Source organism: Gobio gobio (assembly GCF_949357685.1).
Source record: "Gobio gobio genome assembly, chromosome: 6".
Taxonomy (NCBI): Eukaryota; Metazoa; Chordata; class Actinopteri; order Cypriniformes; family Gobionidae; genus Gobio; species Gobio gobio.
The window spans coordinates 17,073,086-17,089,758 of NC_137102.1; the positions used below are offsets into that span (position 1 = coordinate 17,073,086).

At 37.5% G+C, this 16,673-nt stretch overlaps 1 protein-coding gene across 1 annotated transcript in view; it reads right to left on the bottom strand.

Annotated features, from left to right (window-relative positions):
• Positions 1-31: 31 nt before the first annotated feature.
• Positions 32-16,673, bottom strand: part of atr (ATR checkpoint kinase) — a 32,852-nt gene continuing 16,210 nt past the window's right edge. Inside the window, exons 20-47 of the mRNA XM_079818486.1 lie at positions 16,566-16,659; positions 16,324-16,449; positions 15,809-16,015; positions 15,100-15,213; positions 14,096-14,211; positions 13,882-14,002; positions 13,665-13,802; positions 13,296-13,509; positions 12,219-12,391; positions 11,062-11,226; positions 9,507-9,598; positions 9,309-9,400; positions 9,048-9,225; positions 8,757-8,945; positions 7,331-7,490; positions 7,038-7,217; positions 6,805-6,947; positions 6,596-6,693; positions 4,682-4,914; positions 3,560-3,694; positions 3,198-3,398; positions 2,959-3,102; positions 2,717-2,867; positions 1,600-1,756; positions 1,324-1,477; positions 1,082-1,233; positions 574-679; positions 32-352 (exon numbers count right to left, since the gene is read on the bottom strand). Of these exons, the coding sequence (XP_079674612.1) occupies positions 176-352; positions 574-679; positions 1,082-1,233; positions 1,324-1,477; positions 1,600-1,756; positions 2,717-2,867; positions 2,959-3,102; positions 3,198-3,398; positions 3,560-3,694; positions 4,682-4,914; positions 6,596-6,693; positions 6,805-6,947; positions 7,038-7,217; positions 7,331-7,490; positions 8,757-8,945; positions 9,048-9,225; positions 9,309-9,400; positions 9,507-9,598; positions 11,062-11,226; positions 12,219-12,391; positions 13,296-13,509; positions 13,665-13,802; positions 13,882-14,002; positions 14,096-14,211; positions 15,100-15,213; positions 15,809-16,015; positions 16,324-16,449; positions 16,566-16,659 (4,210 nt within the window). The 3' untranslated portion in view covers positions 32-175. The remainder of the gene's footprint in view (positions 353-573; positions 680-1,081; positions 1,234-1,323; positions 1,478-1,599; positions 1,757-2,716; positions 2,868-2,958; positions 3,103-3,197; positions 3,399-3,559; positions 3,695-4,681; positions 4,915-6,595; positions 6,694-6,804; positions 6,948-7,037; positions 7,218-7,330; positions 7,491-8,756; positions 8,946-9,047; positions 9,226-9,308; positions 9,401-9,506; positions 9,599-11,061; positions 11,227-12,218; positions 12,392-13,295; positions 13,510-13,664; positions 13,803-13,881; positions 14,003-14,095; positions 14,212-15,099; positions 15,214-15,808; positions 16,016-16,323; positions 16,450-16,565; positions 16,660-16,673) is intronic.

Here is a 16,673-nt window from a genome sequence, read left to right on the forward strand (position 1 = left end):
TAAACTCCTTAAAAACAGAACACATATGAATAACGTTTCTTGAAACATAAATGAAATTTTATTAACCTATTGAGGAACATTGAAAATAACAGTGACAAATATAGAAAAAAAGTATAGAACTAAACAGAGAGCTTATGTTGAGTTTTGGTCTCAAACTCTGAAGTGCAAATGTTCATCACAGATAAGGACCCCATCCAAGGTACATCAGGCACAAGAGGTTATCATCAGTGGCTTCTTGAATGAGGTAGTGTACGTGGCCCTCAATGGACAGAGGTAAGCCCATCACTTTTTTATTTCTGTTCTTGATCACTCCCTGAAGACGCTGCTCTATTTCCAGAACATGAGTCTTGGCCTAGAGTGAGACAAAATCAAATCAAACTATTACTCAAGCTTGTTACTTAATCTATAGTTGAAGAAAGACGGAGCACTTGCAGTACTCTAAGCAAGTGTATTATAACCATAATGCCTCGTTTATTTATACTTCAAGCCTGCTTAGCTGAATATAAAATACATATGATATACGTCACAGATAAGCATCCTCATTCAGGCTGAAGTAACTAATTGACGCAGTACCTTCTCATTGAGGATCTCTCCAGATTCATTAACTTGTGTCTTAGAGGAACCCTTGACAGGTTTGCTCCACTCCACCAACGGATCATGCAGGAATGTTTTTAAAACACTGATTAGGAAAATAAAACAAATGATTATGCTACACAAATAATGTATGAAATGTTAAAAGCATTTGAAACACTCAACATAGAACAGATATGCATTTCTACTTCAATATTCAAGAAATGTTTCTTGAGCAGCAAATCAGCATATTAGAACGAATTCTGAAGGATCATGTGACACTGAAGACTGGAAAATTCAGCTTTGCCATCATAGGAATAAATTACATTTTAAAATATATTAAAACCAAAAACAGCTTTTTTTAAATAGTAATAATATATGACAATGTTAGTGTTTTTACTTTATGTTAAATAAACTACTCGGTGAGCATAAGAGGCATCTATCAAAAGCCATTATAAAATCTAACAAACCCTAAACTTTTGAACACTAGTGTAAGTTCTGAGATGTTCACCTCATGAGAGGCTCTCTCTGGTCCCTCATGAGTCTCAGTGTGACTTCACAGGCCTGTCTGAACAGACCCTCTGTGCCCATGGGTCCCATTGCATGAACCATGTTCTGAGTGAGCCGGAAGGGAACCACCTCAGGAACATCAAACGTCTCCCCCTTAAGCACCACACAACACATTTGTTCAACAGTTACCCCGAGATATCAAGTATAATGAGCAATACAATTACAGACACGTTCCTCTCAAACCTTGTTGAAGAGGCAGTTGAAATCCACATGGACGCTCTCGCCGGTTAAAGAGTCAAACAAAATGTTCTCTCCATGCCGATCGCCAAGCCCAAGAATATAGCCCACCATAGACATGACCGCAGTAGAGCGACAGTAAGCCGACCTGCTGTTGTACCTGTGAAATGCCACATTTGTCCCCTGATGAGCTCACTTTTAATAGGTAATATTAAGAAAATAATAGCATACTACTGTGCAAAGATATTATGAATGTGAATAGTGAAAGCCTGTCATATATACCAAGAGGTGGGATCAGGAAATGTCCGTAGAAACCACTCATGAAAAACTGGTGGGTGTCTGGCACACAGCACATCTTTGTGCAGCTTCAGCTTCTCCTCAGTAGAAGCTGTTTTCGGCAAAAGCAGCTTACGCAACTCTGTCCCACTGACATAGATCCCTGTTTAAATTAAGAAATACAACATTTTCACTCAAAAAAGTACTTAAAGGAGACACTGACAGCGTGAATAAACCCTTTTTTTTTTTTTTTTTAAATCTGATTGGTTAATCAATATTTTATGTCCATATACAGTACAATACTATTCAAAAGTTTGGGGTCAGTTTTGTTTTAAGAAAGAAGATTCAAGTCTCTTATGCCCACCAAGGAATGCATTTATTTGATCAAAATACAGTAAAACAGTAAAATAATAATTACTATATAAATAGCTGTTTTTATTGAAATATATTTGAATAATGTAATTTATTCCTGTGATGCGAAACTGAATGTTCCGCATCATTACTCCAGTCTTCAATGATCCTTCAGAATTAATTCTAATATGAGGATTTGCTGCTCAAGAAACATTTCTTATTATCAATGTGGAAAACAGTTGTGCTGCTTAATATTTTTGTGGAAACCATGACACATTTTTTCTAGGATTCTTTGATGAATAGAAAGTTCAAAAGAACAGCATTGATTTAAAAAAGAAAGACCTTTTGTGAATTTATAAATGCCTTTACTGTCACTTTTGATCAACTGAATGCATCCTTGCTAAATAAAGCTATTCATTAATTAATTAATTTATTTTTTTCTAACCTGACCCCAAACTTTTTAACAGTAGTACTGTATATTTATGTATTTGGTGAGTAGCCATGTAATAAGCAGGATAATGCTGGTACAGTGTTTATTTTATGATAATGACAAGCTTAATGAAAGTTTCTGACATTACATGTTAAATGTGATTAAATGAGAAGTTGTAATTAAATATTAAATACAAAATGTTTAAAAAGCCATGTAACAAATATACAATCAGTTATGGATTAGTGTTAAATCACTATGTCAGGTTATATTATGCAACATATCCATTATGACATGCACTGTACATCACCAAGCAGAGAACTAGAGGCTATGAAATCAGCACACCTTTCTCTTTATACAGCTTTGTGAGGATGTGGCGTAAACCCGCCGTGTTGTTGACCCACTCTATTATGCCGCACTCTTCATTCAGAGGGATGACGGCATATGTTCGAATGCGCAGATCCCTCCGTCTAGACTCTGCATCTTTCCGCAAAGACTAACAAACAACGGCACATTTTTATTATGCAAGCTCTCCGGAAAATGCAATTCGTCATTGCGATATTTAGTGAACAGCACAGCGCTACTACCTTATTAATGAGACAGTTGAACTCCATCAGCCTGCAGTCTTTCCTAAGGTCATCTTTGGGTTTGCACATCATGGTGTAGAACTTTCCATCCGAGCCTTTGAGCGAGATCTTTTTCGGCTTCTGCAAGGATGCCAAGATCTCCACCTTTTTTAAATGAAACGTATAATGATATCATGAACAATTAACCTTTTAAAACAAGAGTGAATGTGATGGGGTATGATGAAACAGGTGGGACTGACGGTGTCATCGAAGCCGGCGAGGTAGACCCAGTGTCCTGGAAAAGCATCGTGTTTGGGGTTGGCTCCTCCAGTGGAGGGCAGGGTGGGTATAAGGACAGATTGCAGGGGGATGAGGATCTGACTGAAGGTGGGCTCTTCCACCAGTTTCTTCAGCATTTTGAAGTGTACACTCATGCTGAGGGTGCTGCTGTTCCCATCCACCTACACAATAAAACAAAAACACAGTTCATAACTGCATATGCAAGACTAATTTAAGAACCAATTGATTATAAAATATATTTTTAAGATTAATAAATGCATAAAAGCTGTTTTCTTGGAAATCAAAATATTATTTTCTCGCTAGTGGTACAGTCTTGTCCTACTGGTTTATTGCCGAGCTCCACTAGCTTGTCAGTCAGTCTGTTGGCATCTCCGATAAATTTCCCAAACGAGTCGTTCAGACTGATGGCCTTCTTTAGGATCTCCTTGCATCTGTTCATTCGAGTCGGATAGGAGGACTAAAAAATAAAAAGAAAGCAAACAGTTGTAAGGTGGAAAATAATCAAAGATATTTGAAATGGAACAAAATCCTCTGCTTTGCTGTTAACTGCCATCGTCGTGATCAAGATATTGAAATTGACTCAACCCCTTCCCCCTTAACGCCATCAGAAGGGCCAGGTTGAATTAGAAAGACAAAAGAATGATTGGCCGGCTGGCCAACAGGTTTTCGCACCTTTGATACAATGGGGGAAGTTTTGTCTGATTGGTTATTTTCAAATGTCTCACGGGTTGGTCTGATTGGTCAGTTTTACAAGAGTCAGATTTGAATTTGGTGACATCAGGGAAGAGTATAAAAGAGGATTTCATCTGTAGCTCGCTCTCTTTGGTTTCTCTGGCTTTCTCTGGAGAGAGCTATTCTTTAGCTCTCTCTCTCTCTCTCTCTCTCTCTCTCTCTCTTTCTCTCTTTCTATCTCTCTCTCTCACAGGTAACATTCTAGGCAGAGGCCTACAGAGCATAATTAAGGGTTTATGTTTTACATTTATTTGAAACGATTTTAAGTGTAACCATAACCAGAATTTGTGTTTCCTTTTAGAAGAGTCTTGGTCTATGATGTAATTGACATTTTACATTTACTTGATTGTTAATAAATTGTTACATTTTGATCCTTTCTGAATTAATCTGTAATTATTAACTATCTCCAATGTGGAACGTTATAATTGTAACAAAGGGTTAAAACGGAACGATCAAATGTATGATTAACTACCAAATATAGATGACCAAACAATCGGTTGGGATTCTCTTCTAAATGCGACAACTAAATGAAATGGAGTCAGATAAAGAATATTATAATCAAATCCATTCTTCCAGCGGAAACACTGAACGCGTGCGGCCTTCACCGCGGTTCGCTACCGATCCTTGGAGCGAATTCATGCGGTCTTACACAGTTCATACCTGTGAAAAGACATCTATAGTTATATAGCTATATAGTTAGGTGTCGTCTGACCTTTGACACAGCAGTCATCATCCACATAGCTTGTTGTGGGTAAGCTAAGAAGACTTTGGCAACAATCTCCATCAGCACAGCGAAGACCTCGTTGTTGGAGTGGCAGATTCGGGAGATGAGCTGTGAAAAGGCTGTGAGGAACTGGTAGGGCGAGAGGTTGCTAGTGTGTTCGCTGATGACGGAATTGATTTTAGTAAGCTCACCACGCATCTGGACTCGGTCAGAGCGGCCAGCTGAAAAAGATAGAGGAAGCTGGTAAGCAGGATTGTTTTAAAGCAGTGAATATTTGGTTTGAAAGTGAATCGATTTCGATTAAAAAGCATTTTGAACTGGACAGCAAATTCACAACGACCCAATTCATTAAAAATGCATTAAAGGGGTCATGACATGAGAATCAAATTTGTCTTGTTTTTGACATATGATGTCTTTGTACCATGAAAACATCTTGCAAGTTTCATATCTAAAATGTCCTCCTCGTTATAAACCAAGTATTTATTTAATCAAGCTCCAAAAACAACTCATTTAAATATTGCAGGTTCTGTGACGTCACATGGGCAAATACGTTTGCATATGACTGCCTCAAGAGTAAGACATCGAAGAATAGCATGCATCTTCTGACCATAGTTCCCGCCTACTGGCATTTAGTCGCTTAACGGCTGACATTTGCCTGCACTGTATGTGAGCTTTGCGTTGCATCAAAAGCAAATAGAACCCATTATAATCACTGATGCTGAATACACTCACTACACTGGATACAATATACAGATGCACGTTCAGTTTCTGACATTCTCCTCGCACTTGAGTCTGTGGACAGGACAAATAGAAGAGTGAAAGAACGTTCGCGTTGACGCGTCCAGTTTTAACAGCTCATTTGCAAACAAGTGGCTGGTTTATTTTAATGCCGTCCTGGATCAGATATGTTTGTTCAGAGCATTTTGTTCTGCAAACGAGGTGTAATGGAGAGTTTGCAAAGAAACTTAAGTTGAAAGTTTGCAGCTGCATTACAAATTATTTCATAATGCTTTGTCAGTAAATGACGGTTTTATATGGATAATGTTTAATATTAAAAAATATATAGGCTATAAGATGAATGATGTTTGAGAGGTAACGTGTCTTATTCTTACCATATATCAATAGTAATAAAATAGTTTTATACACAATAATAATATGAGACTTATGGTAAGAGTAAGAGCATGAGATTTATGGTGCTTCATAAGTAAATTTATGGTTTATGGTGCTTCATAAGTAAATTATTTCACAATGCTTTGTCTGTAAATGATGGTTTTATATGGATAATGTTTAATATATAAAAAAATACATAGGCTATAAGATGAATGATGTTTGAGATGTAACGTGTCTTATTCTTACCATATATCAATAGTAATAAAATAGTTTTATATACAATAATAATATGAGACTTATGGTTAGAGTATGAGTATGAGATTAATGGTGCTTCATAAATGGAGCAACACCACAAACGCGGACTGTCACCACAAATGTGACACCACGTATTTGCGTTAAAGCCATTTGTTTCGACAAAACGTGTTTACAAAACCATTTTTGCAACATTTGAAGTATCGCTATAGAATTTATGCGCTAAAGTTAAATGGAAAAAGACCATTTTAACAAATTTTATCGATTAAATGTCATTTCAATCCGCTATATCGGTTAACATTTTGAAGCACCTCACCTTTTTACATGAAAAAACCTGACTACAGTGTAATTACACATTTAAATACTGAGCAATAATAATTAACTACATACTTACAACAGGGTTAGGATGAGGGTTTGGTTTAGGGTAAATGACATGTGATTATCCATAATTTATTTTAAATCAATTACTGGCCAACACAAATTATTTAAAATATTTCAAGATCAGATTTGTGAATCATCTCAGGCATTTTTGTGCCTTACCTTTTTCAAACTCATAAACTTTGGCTCCGAAGTCCAGCCATAAGGTTAGCATTCTGGGCATGGCTTGATAGATGTACTGATTGCCAAACTGCAGGGCTCTATGAAGAGAGCAAAGCATTACAGTATCTGACTTTCACACATTGCAACATTTCATTCAGAACTGCAAAATGAAAACCCGATAGGAGGATTACCAATAGAAAACAACTTACTTTCCAAAATAAGTGACAATGTAACGAATGAGGTTGCCCTGTCTTTCCAGTTTGTTGTCAGTGACCATAGGCATAACTTTGTCGTAGTATTTGGCAAGGTAGAAGTTACCATCCTCCCATTCTGGTAACAGACAGGTGACATCCTGCATGGAAGAGAAACATTGACTGATCAATCTGATTTCTGTTGCATTTGTTCGTGACAACATGGACATGGACTTGATTGACTTAAATACCTTATAGGTTTTCATAATAGCATTGCTCTCAAAGTTGGCCGTCTCCTCCATGTATCTGCCCACCAGGAGCATGGCATTCCCTTTTATCTGGATTCTCTTGGGGTCTGTGAGTGGCTGGTCATCAGGAAAACACTGCTGCACACCTTTCTGCAGGACTATCAGAGCCTGATGCACATCACCCTGTAACAAAAACATATTTCCTTATTTCAACTACAATTTCAATGGTGGAGTAAAACCCCTATCAAACAGCACATCTGCATTGGCATAAACAACATATAGCTGAACTACTAAACCTTAGACCAGAGCCATTTGGCTTTCTCGATGAAGAGTTCAGAGAGGTGGGAATTCTCAGCATTGAGCAGGGCGTTGAAGGCTGTCTGGTGATGGCCAGCTCTTCTGGCTACACGAGCGCTCTGCAGCCAGCACTCGCCAACCTGCTCCTCACATGAAGACCTGCAAAGAAGTCGTCATCATTACTCTCGTATCTAATATATTACCACTCAAACAAAACCGTTCACCCGAAAATGACGTTTCTGTCATCATTTACTCACAGTCATGTCTTTTGAAACATACATTACCGGTCAAAAGCTTGGAATAATTAAGTATTTTTTGTCTCTTATGCTCACTAAAGCCAAAAGTATACGTCGGCCATCCGCATTCCGTGACTGTCTGCACACTGCTCGCGTGATGTAATTTTCGACGTCATGAGGGTCCGCGGACGGTGCCCGTATAACAGTAAAACAAGTCCACTAGACAGTAAACACGTGCCAGATGCGTCTTTCTGCACTCACAGTCAAAATAGTATACTTTGAAAGGCTTGTATACTCAACTGTGTGCGAGATGAAGCGGAAAGCGTAAAAAAATATACCCGGGCCATGAGAATGCATTTATTTTAAAATTTGATTTATTCCTGTAATGGCAAAGCTGAATTTTCAGAACCCAATACTCCAGTCTTCAGTGGCACATGATCCTTCAGAAATCATTCTAATATGCTGATCTGTTGATCAGTTATGATCAGCTATTATTGGTTTAAAAATATATTAATATTAATATAAGTTATTTTAAAGACTTTTGACCAGTAGCGTATAGGACTTACTTTTCCTCAATGAACACAAAAAGTTATTTATTGTGAATAAATGTACAAATTTGTGCTCATTTACTCAACCTCATGTTGTTTCAAACCTGAATAATGTTCTTTCTTCAATGAAAAGTTTTAATTGTAAAGTTGAAAAGCTGACAAGTTTTGCAGAATGTCTGAGATGCTCTTTGCCATAAAATGAAAGTGAATGGTGACCACGGCTATCGAGCAAAGGTTTCATTGAATACCAACTTAAAGCGGTTGTACAACTTCAGAAAACTTGAAGTGATGCATATGAATGGACTACACTGATGCCCTTTTTCGAATAGTTTTTAGACTTGGTCCCCATTTACTTTCATTGTATTGAAGAGCAGCTCAGACATTCCGCTAAACTTGTCAGCTTTTCAACGTTTCAATTAAAACTTTTAATTGAAGAAAGAATGTAATTCAGGTTTGAAACAACATGAGATTGAGTAAATGATTATTTTTATTGTTGGGTGAATTTTCCCTTTGCCTGAAACAGAAAAGATAAACACTGGCAAGCATCTTTGAATGCATATTCAGAAAAATAATAACAAAAAAATAAGTGAAACATTTTGCACTGAAATTGTCTACTGAACAAAAGTAATATGTGCTCGTACCCCTTGCTGAGATTGAGAAGAGCTCTCCGCAGAGCCAGGATGGGTTCCTTGGCTCTGAATGAGTTTTGGGTCATGAGTAGGCGGGCGTCCCAGTTGAGTTTGGGCTCAGGCTTCTTGGATCCTCTAGCTTCTTTGCTTTCTTTCTGCAGTTCACTGAAGGCATGTTCCAACTCACACAACATGTGCAGCCTAAGACACAACAGCCTAGTTAAAAATGCATTTGAACACATTGCATTTGTATTGTAAATGTAACCGTTTTTATTTTCCTGAAAGGGTCAACCATTGAATTACCTGACTATGTACTCATATCCTCTCTGATAGGTGCCGCACTCAAAACTGGCAGCTGATAAAGGGACAACCTGCTCTTTCCTGGATATTTTAAGCTTTTCATACAATGCCTCTGAATCTTGCTTCTTGGCAGCCAGCAACATTTGGCCAAGTCTGACACCCCATGTGCTGGACTTACAATCTATAAAACAGAAATTACAAAAAGTAATGCTTCTTCAATCTGACAAACCTTTCTATGTCTCTAGAAACAGCAAAATCCTTTACCAGATGCAAGATAGTCTTCAACTAAGTCCCACTTTGACAGTTTCCATGCTGCTTCGACCCGGTAAGCATTCAGATCGGACTTCCATCGTGGCCTTTGTAAAGGAAATAACATTTGTTTAATAACACGAAACCTGGGGTTGAGTGAACCACAGTGTCACTGAATCACCCAGAGGAGTGAGTTTACATCAGTACGCCTACCTGCTAGCTAGAACTCCATTGACCTGGGTTATTACCGTGGAGAGTTGACCAAGGCCCAACATAGAGTTCATTACCCCATGATAATGGACGAGCTGCATGCAAAGGTAAGAATGTAGGAGGGAAAAATATCAGTTACCAAAATACTAAAAATAAGAAAGTAAAAACTAAGGACATTATTTAATACACATATTATTCAATATATAGTTTTTACTAGTTCTGGCACAATCATTTGTTTGTGTGTATATATACACACTATATTGGCAAAAGTATTGGGACAGCCCTCCAAATCATTGAATTCCGGTGTTCCAATCACTTCCATGGCCACAGCACAGGTGTATAAAATCAAGCATCTAGGCATGCAGACTGCTTCTACAATTTTTTTTGAAAGAATGTGTCACTCTCAGGAGCTCAGTTAATTCAAGCGTTGTACCGTGATAGGTTGCCACCTGTGCAATACGTATTATTACGTAATTTCCTCACTACTAAATATTCCACGGTCAACTGTTAGTGGTATTATAACAAAGTAGAAGCAATTGGGAACAACAGCAACTCAGCCACGAAGTGGTATGCCATGCAAAATCCAAGAGCGGGGTCAGCGCATGAGGGGGGGTAATTAGTGTGCAGAAGTCGCCAACTTTCTGCAGAGACAATCGCTACAGACCTCCAAACTTCGTGTGGCCTTCAGATTAGTTCAAGAACAGTGCATAGAAAGCTTCATGGAATGGGTTTCCATGGCTGAGCAACTGCATCCAAGCCTTACATCACCAAGTACAATGCAAAGCGCCGGATGCAGTGGTGTAAAGCACACTGCCACTGGACTCTAGAGCAGTGGAGACGTGTTCTCTGGAGTGACGAATCACGCTTCTCTGACTAGTAATCCGATAGACAAGTCTGGGTTTGGCGGTTGCCAGGAGAATGGTAGTTGCATTGTGCACTGCACTGTGCCAAGTGTAAAGTTTGGTGGAGGGGGGATTATGGTGTGGGGGTTGTTTTTCAGGGGTTGGAGTTCCAGTGAAAGGAACTCTTAATGCTTCAGCATGCCAAGACATTTTGGACAATTTCATGCTCCCAAATTTGTGGGAACAGTTTGGGGATGGCCCCTACCTGTTCTAACATGACTGGGCACCAGTGCACAAAGCAAGGTCCATAAAGACATGGATGAGCGAGTTTGATGTGGAAGAACTTGACTGGCCTGCACAGAGTCCTGACCTCAACCTGATAGAACACCTTTGGGATAAATGACTGCTGTGTCAAACTAACTGCAAGTCAGGCCGTTCAACATCAGTGCCTGACCTCACAAATGCACAAAAATTCCCATAAACACACTTAAACCTTGTAGAAAGCCTTCCCAGAAGAGTGAAAGCTGTTATAGTTACAAAGGGTGGGCCCCCTCCAAAACGTTTGGCAATATAATGTATATATATACACAGGGTTTAAAGTATGCATATAAATACCTACGTAATTAAATAGTTTAATTAAACCCTCAACATTTGTAAATGTGCTACTAAATTTAAAAAATAATAATAATAATCTAGCCCTGCCAAAGCACACTGACCTGGTCTGGCTCGAGTTGGATGGCTCTGTCGTAGCAAGCAGTGGATTCACGCAGAAGTCCAATGCTTTCGTGCTCCAGGATCTGCTCTCTCAATGACGGCTCCTCTTTCCTCAGATCATTAACACCCCTCACACCATCTGGCTCGTGCATGGCTGCATACATAGTCTAGAAGACAGGTTATAACAGAGCTTGAGAGCTGATCTGATTTATAGACAAGTTATTATAAGATTATGAAACTCTTCAACTCTCTAAATATTTTCTAAACCCAACAGATATAAGTCATTATTGGGCTGAGCGTAGTGTGCATGCTAATGGTGCTATTGTAATTTAGTTTTAAAGAACTGTATTTCATTTCATTACATGCCTCTCTGGAATACATGATTATTTGATTGTTGTCAAATATTTGTCAAATTGAGATGAAATATTTTTTGTAAAATTAACAATGAATGAAGTGTATAATAGCAGTTTTCTGAAGCAACTGGTTTTCATACTGTAAATAAAGTTTAAAAGTTGAGTCAGTAAGATTTTTAAAAAATGTAATACATTTTATTTAGCAAAGATGCATTAAAATGATTTTAAAATATATGATATTAATAAAGAGTTATATTTCAAATAAAAGCTGGTCTTTTGAACTTTCTATTCATCAATGAATCCTAAAAAAAAAAAGTTTCCACAAAAATATTAAGCAGCACAACTATTTTTATTATTGATAAAAATAAGAAATGTTTCATGAGTAGCAAATCATCATATTAGAATGATTTCTGAAGGACACTGAAGACTGGGGTAATGATGCTGAAAATTCATCTTTGCCATCACAGGAAAAAAGTTAATTGTAAAATATATTAAAGCCGAAAAAAGTTATTTTAAATTGTAATAATATTTCACAATATAACTGTTTTTACTGTTTTGATCAAATAAATGCAGCCTTGGTCAGCATTAGACTGTTCAGAACATTTGAAAAAATCTGACTGGCCTCAAACTTTTGAACATTAGTGTAGCTGTGCTAGCTTCATGTCTCCACATCACCCCAATAGTCAATTTACTTCTTACGTGATAAAGTCATTTTGACTCAATATCACTATTTAATGGATATTTATGTATTTAGCAAGTAGCCATAACCAGCAACCATAAAAAAAAACCCTGTAGACTGGTAAGACCTGTAAGAATGAAAGATGGTCCTGAATGTTCTGCTTCTTCTCACGGATGAAGCACTCAAAGTGCATGACAGCCCGTGTGTAGGCTCTGGAGCGGAAGGAAGCCTTGGCCAGCACGTCCTGAGGAATGCTGTTGAGGAAGGCTACTACGCTTTGATACTCACTGCTCTCTGGGCCTAAGAGGATAAAGAAAGAGTCAGAAATACTTTCATTACTTACATTACGGCAGAGGATTGTACAGGATGAAATCATTTTTAAACTGTTTTATACAATTCAGATCTACAGAATTCACCTGGGTTATTGGCTATATGTCTCTTGACTTTTCAGTTATGAAAAACATGTAAAATATTCAAGGAACTGCTTTTTATACGGTTTCATAAGTTTAATTTGTTTTAATTAATACTTTTATTCAGCAAGGACGCATTCAATTGATCCGAACTGGCAATTGAGACATTTATAATTTAACAAAAAAAATTCCCATTTCAAAAATTCAGTTATTTTAAACATTCTATTCATCAAAGAATCCTACATAGAATACATCACAGTTTCAACAAAAAATACTGAGCAGCACGGTTTTCAACATTGATAATGATAAGAAATGTTTCTTGAGCAGCAAATAAGCATATTAGAATGATTTCTGAAGGATCATGTGACACTAAAGACTGGAGTAATGATGCTGAAAATTCCTATTTGCCATCACAGGGATTAATTACATTTTAAAATATATTAAAATACAAATTGTAATAATATTTCAAAAACATGCTGTTTTACTGCATTTTTTATCTAACAAATTTAGCCTATGTGAGCATAGGACACTTCTTTCAAAAACATTAAAAATCTTACCGACCCCAAACCTTGAAATATGTAACTTTTAGTCATAAGATTTTAGTCATATTAGTGGTGTGTATTTTTGAGATGCTTGATGCAGTCTTAAAAATTCCTGTTTGATGAGAATTTATAAATTAAAATAAAAAAAGACCAAAAAGACAAAAGGCCTATTATCATCCCTAATAATGTTAAGATATTAATAATAAATTACCATCAGCTTTTATGAACTGAATACAGAACTTTGTAAGTCACCTGTTGCCGGTGTCTGCGGCTGCTCTCTGGCATGTTTTCCTGGCCTCTTGTTGGTACACAGGCTCTGTAGTTTGTGGCGGGACCACTGAGTGAGATGGTCCAGCATGGAGAAGACCGTTTGTGTGCTGAGCTGACTCAGACTGGAGGCGTTCTCCTGCAGTCGCAATAACCGCGGGTCACCCTCCTTCAGGACTGCCATGATCTCTTCATTCACCTACAGGACACAAACAGAAGCACTATTTACAGCCTTTTCATTTGTAACATTATCGTTTTAGTTTTTTTTACTAAACCTTACAAAGAAAAACTACACAGACAGTTTCCTATCAAAAATCAATAGCATGTCCTATTCTACAGAGCTTGAATTTGTACCTCTCGCTGCTCCTCCTGAGTGCATCCAATCAGCACATAGACCAAGATATGGGGCAGCAGGTAGATGGTCACTTTGTAATCATGCTTTATGATGAAACTACAGCAGTTGAACACTTTGCCAGCAAGCTCATGCCTAACCTGAAACACGTGAAAGGATAAGGCAGAATTAGACTTTTGAGGTTTGATAGCGCAGGAATACAATTAGGTGTAAACTTACTTTACTGATAAGATATCCTGCCCAGGTTGCAGACCAGTCAGAGAATTTGGTTCCACGGCTGCTGAGATATATTGGCTTTTTCAACTTCGACCAGTTCACCAACTTCTGAGAGCTCTTATACCTTCAGATGATTAAAACAAGTCAGTTTTATGCACACTGAATACAGGCTATAAAAGCTGCTGGCAACAAGTCTTGCAAAAAGATCATGTCCAACCTAGTATTGAGATGTGGCTCCAGGATTTCCTGAACATGCTCTGGGAATCTTCTCCATAGACGGCGACCTGGTGAATCAGTCCTGCCCTCCCGACATTCAAATAATGATAGCAGCTCCTGAAACAGAAGTGTACAGAGTTCAACTATCCTAAAACTTGAATGTTTCTACTAGGGATATGCAACATATCAGTACTATAATGGTTATCGGCCAATATTTGAGATTTTTGAAATATCAGTCGATATCTGTAAATGTAATTATGCAAGCTTCCTTCACCTATTTTTACATTTAGATTACCTCTGTCGTCATCTAACGCTCACTTAATATAAAGATAAAAAATGTAATATCAGCTTGAATGTTGTACTAAAAATGAGTATCATTTTCAAAACATTTTAATGTTCTGGTGCCTGATTTCATTTTAAGTTTTAAGTTTAATGTTTGAATTTGTATTTATTTAGATAAAATAGTATAGAAGTTTAATAGGTTATCATCAATGACAAAAATAATTATCGTTTCAACCTTAGTTTCTTTTGACCTATTTTAAGCTAATATGCAAAACCTGACCAAAAATCTCCTTGCGTAAGTATTATCACAGTATTGAATTAAGGTACAAAACTTAAGTGTTGTCCTCCTAACAGGTTTATCTCCTTTTGTCTTATGAAAAAAAAACAACTCTGAACATTTAATTGCAAAAAAGAAATACAAACAAAAAAATGTATGAAGTAAACTAATGTTTCAAACATATTCAAGTGCAAAAGAACTACAAAGAACAATAATAAAGAATCAAATCATTTTCAATCAATATCTAGAGCATGTTTTAGTCTGGATTCAAATATTAAAATGTTTAAGTGTAAAAAAATGTTTAAAAATATATAGTCTTAAAGTATTAAGTATTTCTTATGTATTTGGTGCTGTGATTATCACCATAAGGTTTTGTATATAACGCCATACAAAGGCATATTAATGTTATAAGTTATAAGGGACAATATCTTTGACCCAGCGCATACCTGCATGCCATACGCCGCAGCATCTTGAGCTCTCACATCATCTGCATAGGCCAGAAAGGCTCTGGTCAGCTCTGTCAGTAGTTCATAGGCAAAATTTGGATCATCGATCCCACTCTAAAAGCATAAAGACACTTTCTTTATTTTTCTTTATGTGTATAACACTTGAAATACATCAAATGTAAAAGCTACACACTTAAAGGGTTAGTTCACACAAAAATTGATCAGCGAACATAAACAGAAGCTCAACCGTACTTGCTTGACGTGCAAGGACAAACCTCATTGGTTCTTGCGGAAGCTCAAACGTGCTGCATAATACACGAGAATGAACCTCAATGGTTCTCACACGTCAAGTGAACATGATTGAGTATCCGTTTACCACAGCTGAGGTGTGTGTCCATGAATATATGTTTATATGTGAATAAAAGCCTAAATTCAATCTGTTCATCATATAAAGTGATCGTGTCTCTGCAAAAGAGCAGATCTCTGCAGTTTCAAAATCTCTTAATGAACTTTTTGAAATGTCAAATTGGTAGTTGCGTGGACTGTCAATGGAGGGACAGAAATCTCTCAGATTTCATTATTTATGTTCATTTGTTTGGAACGACAAGAGGGTGAGTAAATAATGACAGAATTTTCTTTTTTGGGCTAACTAACCCTTTAAAACAGGATCTTCAAGATTCTGCTTGATACATTCAGAGGAGTGCCTTACCACAAATGTTGAGCCTGTTCCCTGAGTGTCAGCAGGTGAAAAGTCAAGGCGACCAGGATCAATGGCTCCTAACTCCCCCAGGCATTCCCCACACAAAAGCCTGACTTCAGGGTTGACGTCCTGGCAGCCCCGGAGCAACACTGTCACTAACTGTGAGATCACCGGCTCTACCATCTCACTGTCCAAGACATGTTTTAAGAGAGCATCCTGTATAACAAAAATATACGTAGATCAGGGGTCTTCAACCTTTCAGGCCCCTGTCACATATTGCAAATGAAGCCTGACCTGTAATAATATGCTTCCAATCCCATATTGTATTTACATACTTTGCTGCATTTGTATAATAATGAATATAGTTAATAATCATTGATGTACAGACTCGTATACTCACACATAACATTTAGATGAGCTTGTTACTATGCTGACATGGTTTACAGGTAATAAGATGTATGTCATTTGGATATCTTTGCATCCAAGCTGGCAATGCTCTCTAATTTACTGAGAGTGAGTCTGACCTGGTTCTTGTATAGCATCTCCTTCAGGCTGGTGAGCGCATGGATGCGTACATCCACATTCTCATGCTGGATCGCTCGCATGGAGAGCTGCAGTGCTGTCTGCATGTCGGTGCTCTTTGAGGTTTGCTGTTGTTAAAACATAGTGCATCATTACTGAAATAATTTCATTTTATTGAAATCACAATTTTAAACTTTTACACTGTTATTTATACTTTGATGTTATTGGTTTGTTTAGGTTGTACCTTACGGTAATCTTGAAGGACCTTGTGAATGTTTTTCAGCTCTGGATGGTCAGGAAGGAAGTAGATTTCATGAAGAAAGTCTTGTACTTCCTCCCTGAGATGAAAAGA